Source organism: Microtus ochrogaster, chromosome 4 (genome assembly GCF_000317375.1).
Source record: "Microtus ochrogaster isolate Prairie Vole_2 chromosome 4, MicOch1.0, whole genome shotgun sequence".
Classification (NCBI taxonomy): domain Eukaryota; kingdom Metazoa; phylum Chordata; class Mammalia; order Rodentia; family Cricetidae; genus Microtus; species Microtus ochrogaster.
Window position 1 is genome coordinate 49,092,523 of NC_022011.1, and position 13,646 is coordinate 49,106,168.

Here is a 13,646-nt window from a genome sequence, read left to right on the forward strand (position 1 = left end):
GCCTACCTTCTCTGAGCATACCTTCTGGGTCCCTGCCGTATGATGTTGGGCTTGTTGCCTACCTTCTCTGAGCATACCTTCTGGGTCCCTGCCGTGTGATGTTGGGCTTGTTGCCTACCTTCTCTGAGCATACCTTCTGGGTCCCTGCCGTGTGATGTTGGGCTTGTTGCCTACCTTCTCTGAGCATACCCGGGTTCCAGTCCCACCTTCATTCCCTGCTTCCCTCCACAGGACCTCGGGCCTGCAAGGAATTGCTCACCCGGGGCCACTTTCTTACTGGCTGGTATACCATCTACTTGTCAGATTGCAGGCCCCTGACTGTGCTGTGTGACATGGACACTGATGGTGGAGGCTGGACTGTGAGTATTGGGCTAGCCCTCAGGCACAGAATTGTCAGAACCCAAGTTCATGGCCCACAGGAAATGAGATCTGTGGGCTTCTCTGTCCCGTTGTGCCTCAGAGGGAGCCCTTTCTTCTCTGACGACAGAGAATCGAGAATGCTGGCTGGTGACCTGTGCGGGGGAGCCCATGTTGAAGGGGAGGACCAGATGGAGCCAGCACACTTCATTTCCTGCTCTGTGGCTTGGGGCACGTTGCCTACTCTCTTAGCTGCCATGTACTTGATTGTGTGGGGTTTGCGATGGCATGTATACGGCACTAGGTCCCCAGTGTTCTGGGGATCATGGGTTCCTGCTCTATTCTGAGACTTGGTCCGCCATGTTGTGGGAAGTTTGCCTGCCTCCTTGACTTCTGTGTATCTGTCCCAGGTCTTCCAGAGGAGGCTCGACGGCTCTGTGGACTTCTTTCGGGACTGGGCCTCTTACAAGCAGGGCTTCGGCAGTCAGCTGGGGGAGTTCTGGCTGGGGAATGACAACATCCACGCCCTGACCACGCAGGGTAGGCAGTGCCAGTCAGGTTGGGTAACCTTGAGACCCTGAGTGCTGGACCAGGGGGCAGAAGAGCCTCAGGTGGTTAGAAGGCACATTAACAACACCCCAGGGCATGAAATCAGTGCTGTGACCTTCCAGAGGGTGAGGGTCAGAGGATAGGACTCTCTCTAGCTGCGGGCTACTAACATCTCAGAAAACAACGGAAGAGGTGTGCAGGTAGTCTTGGGGACATCCCTTCGCAAATCTAGCTGTTAATTCATCCAGAACACCTGCCTCTGGCTCCTGTTGAAGTCCCCCTTGCCACAAAGAGTAGGCTCCCCAAAGCCCTTCTGGCCCCACTGTGGTACATAACACCAGCCCATGGTCTGTCCTGTGATCCAATGAAAACCATGTCACCTTTGTCTCCTACTCACTGCCAGGACACCTTATTATGTCTGCTCCTGTGCATCCAATTTTTGAAGGGAAAAAAATAGAAAGAAAGAAAAGAAACCTTCACATTCAGGTTCAGGCTACTGCATTTGAGGGCAGAGCCCTCTGGGAGAATTCACAGACTGAAGCATGCCAGGCCATGCCAAGGGAACACTGCCAGTGGGTTTTCAGGTACTGCCTGGAGAATAGAAGGGAGGGTGCCTAGAAATGGTGCCCCCACTCAGGCCAAAAGATGTTGGTACCTACCCAGGTGAATTCTCCGGGCCTGCCTAGTGTTCAGGGTCAAAGGTTGACTCTTCACACTCCCCCCTCCACTTCCTGCAGGAACCAGTGAGCTGCGAGTCGACCTTACAGACTTTGAGGGCAAGCACGAGTTTGCCAAGTATAGCTCCTTCCGGATCCAGGGAGAAGCCGAGAAATACAAGCTCGTCCTGGGAAATTTTGTTGGAGGTGGTGCTGGTGAGCAGCTTGGGAAGAGGCTTGAGATGGGGGCTTCTGAACCAGTCTGGGAGGAAAGGGGCCCGCTTTTTGTCTCCCCCTGGTAGCCTTGAGCTGAGTCTATGGCTCTGAGGCTAGGGTTGCCATCTGAAAAACACTAATATTTGCATCTTTATGCCAGGTGAGGACCATAGATGCAGTCTGATAGCACTCCCAAGACTGCCCAACAGCCCAGACTAAGGGCCCCACCCTGCTCCACTGCAGAGTGAGTGGGGACCACTGACTACCATACCTGATAGAGTCAGGAGATGGTCATCTCTCCCTAGGTGCTAAAGCCCCATTTTCCCATAGAAAGAGCACCTTTGGGACACTGAGTTAGTCAGACCCTTTACTGTGGACCAAAGGTGAGGAGGAACATCATGGTGGAAGCTTCTGATAGAACAAAGCCTCTCATTTTAGGGTCAACGGGAAGCAAAGAGATAGACTGAAAGGGAACACCTCTCAAAAGCATGTCTCTAGTGACCCTGACTTCCCAGAGTCACCATCTCCCTAAGGGCTACTGGGAATCTATCAGTGACTAACTCACTGATAATGTCTCAGCTCTCTTAATCCAATCACCAGAACCCCAAACACTGCTTGCCCCAATTGAACCTTCAACACACATAGTTTGTGGGGGGGAGGGGCAGTTCATCTGAACCACAGCAGCTTTTCCCAAAGGACCCTGGCCCTGTGGCTTGGGAAGTGAATCCCACGAAGTAAGTGCCCGGCTGGGTACAAGGGAGTGGCAAGATTCCCAATGTATCTCAGGGAGCTGTGGGGCGTGACCAGACCTATTTAACTGCGAAACCCACAGCTAAGTGGGGCAGGCCACTCTCTGAGGAACTTCGAAGGGGAGCATGGCGTCATGGACCAGGAGGAGGGGTCATATCTGTCATTATACTCTTTCCCAAGGCTTGCACAGATGGGTCCTTCACCTGGACCTGAACTGATGAATTCTCCAGCTGAGGATAGGCAAGACACAGGCAGGGCCGTCTAGTGGATGTCTAGCATCTATCTACATGATGCATGTTCTTTCTGAACAGGTGACTCTCTGACTATCCAAAACAACCAATTCTTCTCTACCAAAGACCAAGACAATGACCAGGATTCTTCCAGCTGTGCGCAGCGATTCCACGGAGCCTGGTGGTACTCGGATTGTCACGCTTCCAATCTCAATGGCCTCTATCTCGGGGGTCCCCATAAGAGCTACGCAGACGGTGTCAATTGGAAGTCATGGAGAGGGTACAACTATAGCTACAAGGTTTCTGAGATGAAGATACGCCTCACCTAGCTGCCCACACAGGGACGTCCTTCTGTCATCATCGCCAGCTAAGGAAGGAGCATGCCCACCCTGTCCAGCTCTGCCCTTTACCCACAGCCCATACAGCCCGTGACCTCCAGGACAGCCTTCCTCACACACCTGCATTTTCATCTCAAAAGAAAAATTGCCTTTCCAAAAACTGCTTGTTCTCCAACAGACTTGTGCCTGTGAACTTTCCATGTTACCTTTGAGTATTTCTTCGCATCTGTATCATCCAGCACAGCTGTCTATGACCTTGACAGTCAGGAAGAGTTGCAAAGTCCATTTATAAATGCGGAGGAAACAACCAATGTCTGCTTCCGTAGGGTCATCTGCCTCTGACCCCCAGCTTTGCTATTATCATAAGTGCCCTGTCCCCATCCCAGCCCCGTGTCCCCTTATAGCTCACTGACAGCAATTAACATGACCATTAAAAAGTCACGTAGAGCTAGGAAACATTCATAAGAGGTTGGGAACATGCAGAACCCTTTCTTGCTATGCAAATGTTTCTGTGAGACAGTAGCTTCGCACGAATTGCAGATATGGGGAGCACTGATCACAGGGCTGGCAGTACCGGGGAAGATGAAGAGGGGCCCGATCACCCAGGGCACATCTCATCTCCAGAACCTCAGTTCTAATTGAGGGGGTTTCTGGGGTCGAGGAGAGGTACTCCTCACACACTAGGGCTAGTGTCTCCCTGGGACTCAGGAAGTCTGAACAGGAGGACGATCTCAGTGGTATGCCCTGCTTCATTCAAACGAGCCCATCTGCTTATCAGGCACAAAGGAAGGAAATAAGGACCCAGGAGAATACAATCTCTCTACAAACTCACGTTTAGCCCCACACCTCTGCTTCAACTGTCACCCACACATTTAGTGGCTTAAAAGAACAGGATCTGTTACCCACAGTTCCCAAGATAATAAGTCTTGTAGAGGTCCAGCTGGCCAAAGTCAAGACACTGGTGTGCTTTCCTCTTGATGCCTGGCTTGGAGCTTGGCTCCCACCCCCTCCAGCTTCCTGGGTACCCTAACTTCCTGGGCCATCGTTTCTTTGTCCAGCTTCCGAGCCAGCAGCCGTGTCTCAATCTGATCTACTGCTGTTCGTCACCTGGAATGGGTCTCCATTTTTAACTGGAGTTAGATATGGTCAGCTTAGACCTGCCCCACAGGTCTCGAGAAATCACATAGTCAAGTTGCTTCCTGAAACTGTTTACAGGTTCTGGGCATCAGGCAAAAAAATCTTTAGCAGAGAACGTATTACCCTGCCCACAACATCCTATTAGAAACAAAATAAAGCCGGGCGATGGTGGTGCATGCCTTTAATCCCAGCACTCGGGAGGCAGAGGCAGGCGGATCTCTGTGAGTTCGAGACCAGCCTGGTCTGGTCTACAGAGCTAGTTCCAGGACAGGCTCCAAAGCCACAGAGAAACCCTGTCTCGAAAAAAAAAAAAAAAACCAAAAAAAAAAAAAGAAACAAAATAAAACAAAGCAGGACTAGGGACACACCTCAGTTTGTTGGGTACTTGACTAACATGCAAGTGCTGGATTTGGTTCCCAGAATTGCACAACCTGGATGTGGTGGTGCACACTCTAATCCTAGCATTCAGGGGATGGAGGCAGAAAGATCAGAAGTTCAAGGCCATCTCAGGTTTGAAGCCTGTCTTTGATACATGAGCCCCTATCTCAAGAAAATAACCCAATAACAGCAACAGAAACCAAACAGCACAATTTAATAATAACAGTAAAAATACCCGCAGCGGGTCAGTGAAAACTAGTATTTGGGCTGAAGATGGAGCTTGGTGGTAGAGCCCTTGACCAGCATGCACAGGCACTGAGTTCGAAAGGCAGCATTGAACAAAACAAAGAAAGCATGAGATTTGAGCAACTGTCTCATGAAATTGATTCCGATGCATTTGGTGAAAGGATCCAAATAATTTAGACTTCTAAAAACACTCTCATATTTGTAAAAAGAGAGAAAGAAAAGGTTCAATTTACTTATAAAAATTGTATCTATCAGAGAGATGCAAATCATAACAAAATGAGGTGCTAATACAGACTACAGCTCTAAATGAGCAAGACCAAGTTTAGGGGACAAAGGGTCTACTCACCAGTAGTGGCAACCCGAAGGCTATGGCCAATATGAAAACAATGAGCATTCGTTGATGCCGTGGAAGGGCCTCAGTCATGATCATACTACATGCCTCATACCTACAGGGCGCCCTTCATGGCATGGAGGCACCAGTGTGGCTGCAGGAGGCATGGCCCAGGAGCTAAAGACTCTCAGGACAGAGTGAATCCCAATGCTCACCACAAGGACAATGTGCCTAGAAAATCACAAAGACAGCAGCCCACAGAGTTCTCCTCAGCAGCTGTCTGCACAGCAGGGGTGGGAGTCACCTTTATCATAGATATACACTTTAGTTGATTATTAATGTGTGCATGCATGTATATGCATGTGTGTGCATGAGTGTATGCACCTGTGTATGCAGGTGCTTACCGAGGACAGAAGACGGCATTGGATCCCTGGGAGCTGGAGTTACATGCATTCATGATTTATACAGCTTGTTACACGGGTGCTAGAACCCAACCCCTGTGCTCGTCCTCATCATTGCACAGCCCAAGTTCCCAATCTTGAAGCTACCTCTCTAGCCCCGCATATAGCTGTTTGTCAAAATGCAGTTCTTCTGGTGATAAATCCCACATTTGTTATCCATAAGTGTGTTTAATTTGCCCCATTTTATTTTCATTTATATTTATTTAGTGTGTGTACGTGTGTGGGAGCAGTAACATGCATGCCAATTCAGAGGTCAATCTGAATTGTGCTATCCTCAGTCATCATGCAGTTTATCTGTCTATCTAACATCTATCTATGTATCTATCATCTATGTATGTATGTATGTATCTATCATCTATCTATCTATCTATCTATCTATCTATCTATCTATCTATCATCTATTTATCATCTAACAACTATCTATGTATCTATCATCTATCTAACATCTATCTATCTATCTATCTATCATCTATCTAACATCTATCTTTCTATCAATCATCTATCTATCTAACATCTATCTATCTATCTATTATCTATCTATCTAAAATCTATCTATCTTCTGTTTATTTGAGACAAGATTAGTCGCTATGATTCGGGGCTTGCTGGTTAGTCAAACTGGCTGTCCAGTGAACTTCAGGAATTCTGTCCCTGCTTCCCCAGCACTGAGATTACAGCTATACACTACTACGCTCACTTAGAAATTATTTTCAGATTTATTTATCTTACTATTTTATGTGTATGAATGTTTCGTCTGTATGTATGTCTGTATACCGCATGTGTCTGGAAAAGGGGCATTAGTTCCCCTGGGACTGGAGTTACAGATGGTTGTGAGCTACCATATGGGTGCTGGGAATTGAACTTGGGTCCTCCACAAAAGCATCAAGTGCTCTTAATTGCTGAGCCATCTCTCCAGCCCAAGTACTGACTTTTTATATGAGTTCCAAATGTCAAACTTAATCTTTGTGTTTTTTTAAAAAACATATTTTTATTGATTCTTTGAGAATTTCACATCATGCACCCCAATCCCACTTATCTTCCTGTTCCTCCATATCTTTCTCTTAGTGTCACTCCCAAAGGAAAACTAAAAAAGAAATAATAAAAATCAAGATTAAAAAAAGGACAAAAGAAAAATTTGAAAAATTTAAAAGTACAAATAATATCTATATCAATTAAAAACAAGCAAGCCAACAAACAAAACAAACCCCACGTTGACCCTCTCCTCCTTCTTGCCCCCCTCCACCTCCTCTTCATTTGTCTTAGCGGCATTGGGTGCAGCTGTGTAGACCCTTCTATCCAAACAGCTTTACTTGCAAATGCTCACTGTGCAATGTGTTGTTGGTCAGGTTCAAGGCCTCTGGCTTCTGGTACACCATCAATGCTGGACCCTCGTGGAAATTCCTCAGATAGCCTGCTCCTGCCCTGAGTCAGGGAGATCCTGCGGCTATGGTTCTGTAGGACCGACCCCTCGACACACCCCAGCAGGTCATAGATGGGGTAGATATTGGGGTATGACAGCTCAAAATCATGGATCTGTATGTGGGAGGCTGCTGAGTTGGTCAGTCCAGGCCTTTGGGACCACTCCCATTAGGTGAAGAATGAGGCCAGCTTTCCATGTGTGGGGGCCAACTCTTTGTTTAGGGGCAGGGCCAGCTTTCCCACCGCAGTCATTGTTTCCAGGACTGGTGAAGGGCATGGTTAGCTCATCCAGACCCTCCTACTTCAACACATGGTTCAATACATGGTTTGCATGGGCCCCTGGGGTAACATGAGCAACAGACATCAATACAGCTCCCCAGATGTGTCAGCATCACGGACCCAGACATAGCCATCAGCTGTAGCCTAGGCCCAGATGTCACTATAACCCTGCAGGGCAATGTAGGCCTTTTGGATCAGCATGGGCCCAGCAGCAGTGTGGTCCCTGAACTCCAGTATGATCTCAGGTAGTGTCCCAGACCCTGAGCAGTTGCACCCTGATGGCAACAGGAGCCATGGACCTCAACACAGATGTTGGCTGCAATAGAGCCACAGACTTAGACACCCCTTGACCCTCCACCACAGCTCGGGCCAAGGTCAACATGGCCCTGGGTAGAAGCAAAGGCCCCCCTGATCTGTATGGTATGATGGCAGCATACTCCTCAGGCATCAACATGGTCTCTGGTGTTGACCCGTACCCCAGGCATCTGCACAGCCTTCAGTGGTAAACAAAAGTCACTAACATTCACATAGACCTTGTCTGCGGCAGGGCCATGGACCCAGACATGGCCCCTGACAGCAGCGTGGGTCAGTCAACACTCTGGCCACAGGTGGCCATGCAGTCCACTCCGAGCAGCGTGACCCCTGGCAGCAGCACGTCCCTCGGATTTAACATGGCCACTGGTGACAGCGCAGAGCCCAGATATCTGCGATATTTGTTGGTGACACAGGCCGTGGGCATCAACCCAGACCCTGGCTATAGTAGGACCATGGCCCCAGATACGGTCCTAAGAGGTAGCCTGGATCCAGATGCCACCATGGTCATGGTTGCAGCAAGGTCTCTCAGATCAGTATCACCTTGCCACAGTGTGGTCCTCAGACACTAACACAGCCACAGTTGGAGGCCCAGATCACAGGCACCCACCCAAGCCTTGATGGCAACGGACACTTTGGATATCAACACAGATCCTGGCTGTGGTAGGGCCACAGACCCACACGTGGCTTAAGCCCAGACAACAATATGGCCCCAGTGGCAGCCCAGGCTGCTCAGATTGTGGTGGCCCCTGTAGCGACATGGCCCTCGGGCACCAACGTGGTTACAGTGGCAGCCTAGATCCCAGGCATCCTCACGACTTAGGATGGTAATAGGAGCCACGGACATCAACGTGGATCCTGGCTGTCATAGGGCCACAGACCCAGACATGGCCCTTGGCAGCAGGCCAGGACCAGACGTTACCACGGCCCAAGGTTAAAAGCAGGCCTCCGCCATCAGCCTATTTCTCACCACCTTTGCCTCTTCAGATCCACCTCTCTCCACAGGACATGAACCTCTTTGCCTCTCTCTCCCTCCTATACCCCTCTGCATTCGCTCACCATAAAGGTGCCGGACTGCCCTGACAACCAGTGGTTTCTTCCCGCCCACCTGGTGCTGTGTGAGTTCATCTCCTCTGATTGGTCCCAGTAGCACTGAGCAGGCCTGTGGCTTCTTCCTGCCCGACCAGGGCAAAACTCCAGTTCCCGAGTTTTCAAGGCAAGCATTTAGCTAGCTTGAGCCTCCCCCAGCCGGTACTTTATTTGAACTATTATTATCATTTATTGTAGGATCCTCACTGGCAACTGTTTTCTTTCTGCAGCTTTTTTTGATTTCCTTGATTGCTTTTGGGCAGTGCTAAGGATAGAACCCAGGGCCTTGGGCTAAGGATGCCCTCCCTATTCACACCTCAAGCCCCTCGCACCGGGAACATGCATGGCTAGTTTTGTAGACTTGTTTTCTACAGAAAGTTAGCGAAAGCAGTGTTCCTCTGAAGACTACACCACAGGCGACTACTCCCCCACCGTGTTAAAATTTGATTTCTATGCTTGGCTTTTTTGTTTTTCAGTCTTAAAACTTCCCTTTGACTCTGTCTTATGGCACCTAGGTCTATGATGGGGACAAAGCCATTCATTTCAAGAGAGTTTGTCGTTACCTCTTGAAGCATGGTCCTGGAGTGTCTTGAGTCTTTGGCGCTCCTAACTCAGCTGGATCAGCAATGCAGGGTTGGGTGTCTTTCTGCTGCAGGGTTATGTGTTTCCTTGATACTTTGTATCCCCTATACAATTTGGGACTGTGGGCTGGACTTTTCAGATTTTGTTCTTTTGGCACCCTGGTCCCTTTAAACCCCTTCTGGGACAAAGTAGATTTGTTATTGTTTGAGCAGAGAAACCTCTTTCTTAGCAATGTTAAGAGCCCCAGTTTTGATCATCTCTCCAATAGCCTTTTTTCCTCTTCTTCGGGTCATCAGGTACTTTCCTTCACTTTGAAGATGCAGATGTCTGAAAATGTGCCCCGAGTGTACGCTGCACAGGCCACGGCTTCATTTTCTGGTTTTCAAACTGACTTTTGAACCTCCCAGAACTCCCTAATTGTTCAGGCTCTTTTACTGGTGACGACCCCAGGTGATGACCAACTGTAAATATCCTGCAAAGGGTCCCAGCTACCCTAGGTCCCTGTCCCTCTGGGTCCCTGTTCCCCTTAGGTACCTGCTCCTTTGGGTTCCTGCTCCCACTGGGTCCCTGTTCCCCTGGGTCCCCGCTTCCCTGGGTCTATGCTCCCCTGGGTTCCTGCTCCCCGAGGTCCCTGTCCCTCTGGGCCCCTGTTCCCTTGGGTCCCTGCCCCTCTGGGTCCCTGTTTCCCCTAGGTACCTGCCCCTTTGAGTTCCTGCTCCCACTGCGTCCCTGTTCCCCTGGGTTTTTGCTCCCCTAGGTCCCTGCCCCTTTGGGCCCCTGCTCCTTTGGGTCCCTGCCCCTCTGGATCCCTGCTCACCTAGGTCCCTGCCCCTTGGGGTTCCTGTTCCCCCTGGGTCCCTGTTACCCCTAGATTCCAGCCCCTTTGTGTCCCTGCCCCTCTGGGTCCCTGTTCCCCTAGGTCCCTGCCCCACTGGGTCCCTGCTTCCCTGGGTCCCTGCTTCCCTGGGTTCATGCTCCCCTGGGCCCTTAACCTTTTGGGTCCCTGATCCCTTGGGTCCTCGCTCCTTAGGACTAGTCTCCCTTTGGGTCCCTTTTCCCCCTGGGTCCCTGCTCCTGGTTCAGTGCCCCTCTGGGTTTTGTTTATTTGGTTTTGGAAGGAATCTGACCCCCCCCACCCTTCTAATTCATTAAAGGATATGGATAGCTATACTTTTTATGTTTTAATTTGAAATGTAGTTTACATTTTTCATAAGTTTTATTTTATGTAAGATTTTATCTTATGCATGCAAAATTATACAAAATTTTATTTTATATATACATAATTGTGAATTTTTATGTAAAATAGTTTGTGTCTCAACTTTGCAGTTATTTTCCATGTTACACGTGTTTGCCCATTTAGGTTTTTAAACAGCCACTCACCCATGTGAGGAAATAGTCATTCTTTTACTGTAGACGTGGGTCCTGCATAGCATTCCACGCGTGTGCAGACGCAGCCTTCTCTCCGCTGTTGGCTTTTCTCCCAGGAGTGAGGTCCCTGGTGAGCCTGTGGATTCAGAGAGCATTCTCTGTCACTGACGTGAGGTCAGCAAGATTCAGCCACCACCAGGCCCCCGAGGTAAGGCAGGCAGACACTCTCCATCACCAGTCTTAGCTCCACCCAGTTTCCTTCCCATCTCTTTCTGATTCAGCTCTTTCATGCCTGCACTCCAGGCTTGGCTGGAGGTCTTGGGGACAAGTGGCCTGTAGGGGTAACCTGTGGTTGACAGGTCTATTTGATGTCCTGAATATGGTTTGTGTGTGTAGTATATGTGTGTGTGTGCACTCAAGCACATAGAGGCCAGGGGCCAACATTGGGTGTCTTCTACTGCTCCCCACTCTGTTTTTTGAGATGGGGTCTCTCACTGAAACGGGCGCTTACTGATTGGCTAGACCAGCTGGCCAGCCAGCATCCAAGGAGCCTCCTTCTCCTCTCTTCCCCTCAGCACTGAGGTAACAGATAAATATCACCACACCTGGTTTTGCTCATAGGTGCTGGGGGTCTGAACGCAGCCCTCATGGTTTAGAGTGTTTTACTAGTTGAGCTGTCTTCCCAGGGGCCGTGTGTTGCCCACTGGGATTCTGGGATCCTAGGCCTGAGAAGGGCCATGACTCTCTTTTTTGAGAATCTTTCTGGATGGTTGTGATGGGCAGTCAAGATTGGGGACCTGCAGGATCGGCAGGTGATTACAGAGCAAAGGAGAGCACACCCCCAGGCTGTCAGAGAAAAGCTCATTTAAGAGCAGCCGTCCTCAACCTTCCTAGTACAGGCCCTCGTGTGGTCGTGACTCCCCAACCATGAGATTATTGTCGTGGCTACTTCCTAACTGTAATTTTGCTACTATTATGAATTGTAATATAAATCTGTTTTTTAATGTCTTAGGTGACCCCTGTGAAAGGGTCATTTGACCCCCAAAGGGGCGTTACCCACAGGTTGAGAATCCCTGCTTTAGAGGGCTATGATTCAAAAGAAAACTGTGTGGAGCAATCTTCCCATTGGGAGTCACTGGGACCCAGTTCACAGGACCTGGATTAAGGGCAGCTGAGAGCTCCCGGCAGCCCTGTTAACATGACCCTGAACTTCTGCCCTCTGCCACTCTGCGGAGCAATGTGGGTGGCCACGCCTGTACCACAGCCAAGCCTGTCCTGTGATAGAAACCTGGGTCAGACTTGGTTAGGTTATGTTTCAAGCCCCTTGTCTTGGCCACCAGCCTGAGCAAGCCCCTTTCTGTAGCCCAGTGTGTGGCTGTGGGCGTTCTGCTCTGCAGGTGCTGAAGCCCACACAGCTTCTCTTAAAATGTATGGTCTCCTTCGGTGGGAAGACCTGCGTGCCCAGAGGGACTGTCCTGCCCTTTTCAGGACACTTTCGAGCAGCCTGTGCCTGCAGGCTCCAAAGATTTAGTGGCTATGGATCATGGGTAGCCGAGAGGCCCGTGGTCTGGGTGGACAGGGGACTTAGTCAGCTGTGAAATGTGAGTCTCCCTCCAACCCCCCTTAGGGTTAGAACTCCTCTTACCACAGCACGACAAAGCTCCAAGAGTCCTAGTTGCCGTCTTGGGACAGATGGGTTTTCAGATGGCCGCTAGCTGCTTTACTGGCTGGGACTCGTGACACATGGTGTGGTGGGTGGTGGGTGGGAGGGACAGAATCGCTGCACAGCTCCAGGAACCACATCACTGGCCGCCCCCCACCCATATGTTCCAGGCTGGCTAGTCACTATGACGATGACAACAGCATAAGTAGTTCAGAACCACCAAAGAACAGCTGAAGAACACAGTAGGCCGCAGCACTTGTAACAGCCAGGGGGTCTCGGGGCTGCTGAGAGGGCTTCCGCCACTCCTTGGTCCTCCTCGTAGTTCTCTGTCCACCATCTCTCCCTGCAGTGCATCTGGGCAAAGCACCTGCCTCTCGGGGATGGACACAGATTCACCCTTGCTGTCTCCCAGGTCTTGGGCGGAGCAGGGCGTGGCAAGCAGAGCGGGGTCTTGGGAGCTAAGAACAGGACCCCTTTGGACATATAGACCTCTTCCCTCCGGCCCTACTGGGGCTCCCACTGAGACAGTCCTCAAGCGTTTCCTGCCTCCCTGTATATCATGAGGCCATCTCCCTGAGGTGGTCCAGGCTCAGGCAGGAGGAATCTCTCCCCCCCTCCCTCTCTTTCTCCCTCCCCCTCTCTCTCCCTCTCTCCCTCCTTCCCTTCCCCTCCTCTCTCTCTTTCCCTCCCTCCCTCCCTCCCTCCTTCCCCCCCCCCCGTGTGTATGTGTGTATGTGTGTGTGTGTGTGTGTGTGAGAGAGAGAGAGAGAGAGAGAGAGAGAGAGAGAGAAAGAGAGAGAAAGAGAGAGAGCGCATGTATGCGTGTGTGCATGTGTGGTGTGTGTGTGTAAGTTATTGTTCACATGAGTAGGTAAGAAAACAAACTCAGATGCTGTTTCTCTGGAGTTACTCACTTTTTCATTTCATTTTATTTTATTTTTTTATTTTATTTTATTTTTTGAGACAGGGCCTCTCCTTGCCAAGTAGGCCTGGATGGCTGGCCTGACCTATGGATGCACATCCCCAGCTCTGGAACACACGTGTGTACCACCATGCTTGACTTTACGTGTTTCTGGGGATCAAGTCCCTTAGGCTTGCGTGGCATCACTTAGTTCCTAGGCTGTCCCCCAGTCAGAAGAGACCTTTAACACAAGGCCTCAGTCACTGTATAAAAAGTATCTGCTGGTCTTGGTTGCCAACAGGAGCTTAAAACCTCTCTTATTTAGGAATCTGGAAGTGTACCTGCATTTTCCACTGCTGCCAGCCCTCGGCCTCCTGGAGCCTCAGC

At 50.1% G+C, this 13,646-nt stretch overlaps 1 protein-coding gene across 1 annotated transcript in view; it reads left to right on the top strand.

Annotated features, from left to right (window-relative positions):
- The window catches only part of LOC101990764 (ficolin-2), an 8,921-nt gene extending 5,707 nt beyond the window's left edge, over positions 1-3,214 (top strand). Inside the window, exons 6-9 of the mRNA XM_005346206.3 lie at positions 232-359; positions 768-897; positions 1,644-1,778; positions 2,840-3,214. Coding sequence (XP_005346263.1) covers positions 232-359; positions 768-897; positions 1,644-1,778; positions 2,840-3,087 — 641 coding nt within the window. The 3' untranslated portion in view covers positions 3,088-3,214. The remainder of the gene's footprint in view (positions 1-231; positions 360-767; positions 898-1,643; positions 1,779-2,839) is intronic.
- Positions 3,215-13,646: the final 10,432 nt, after the last annotated feature.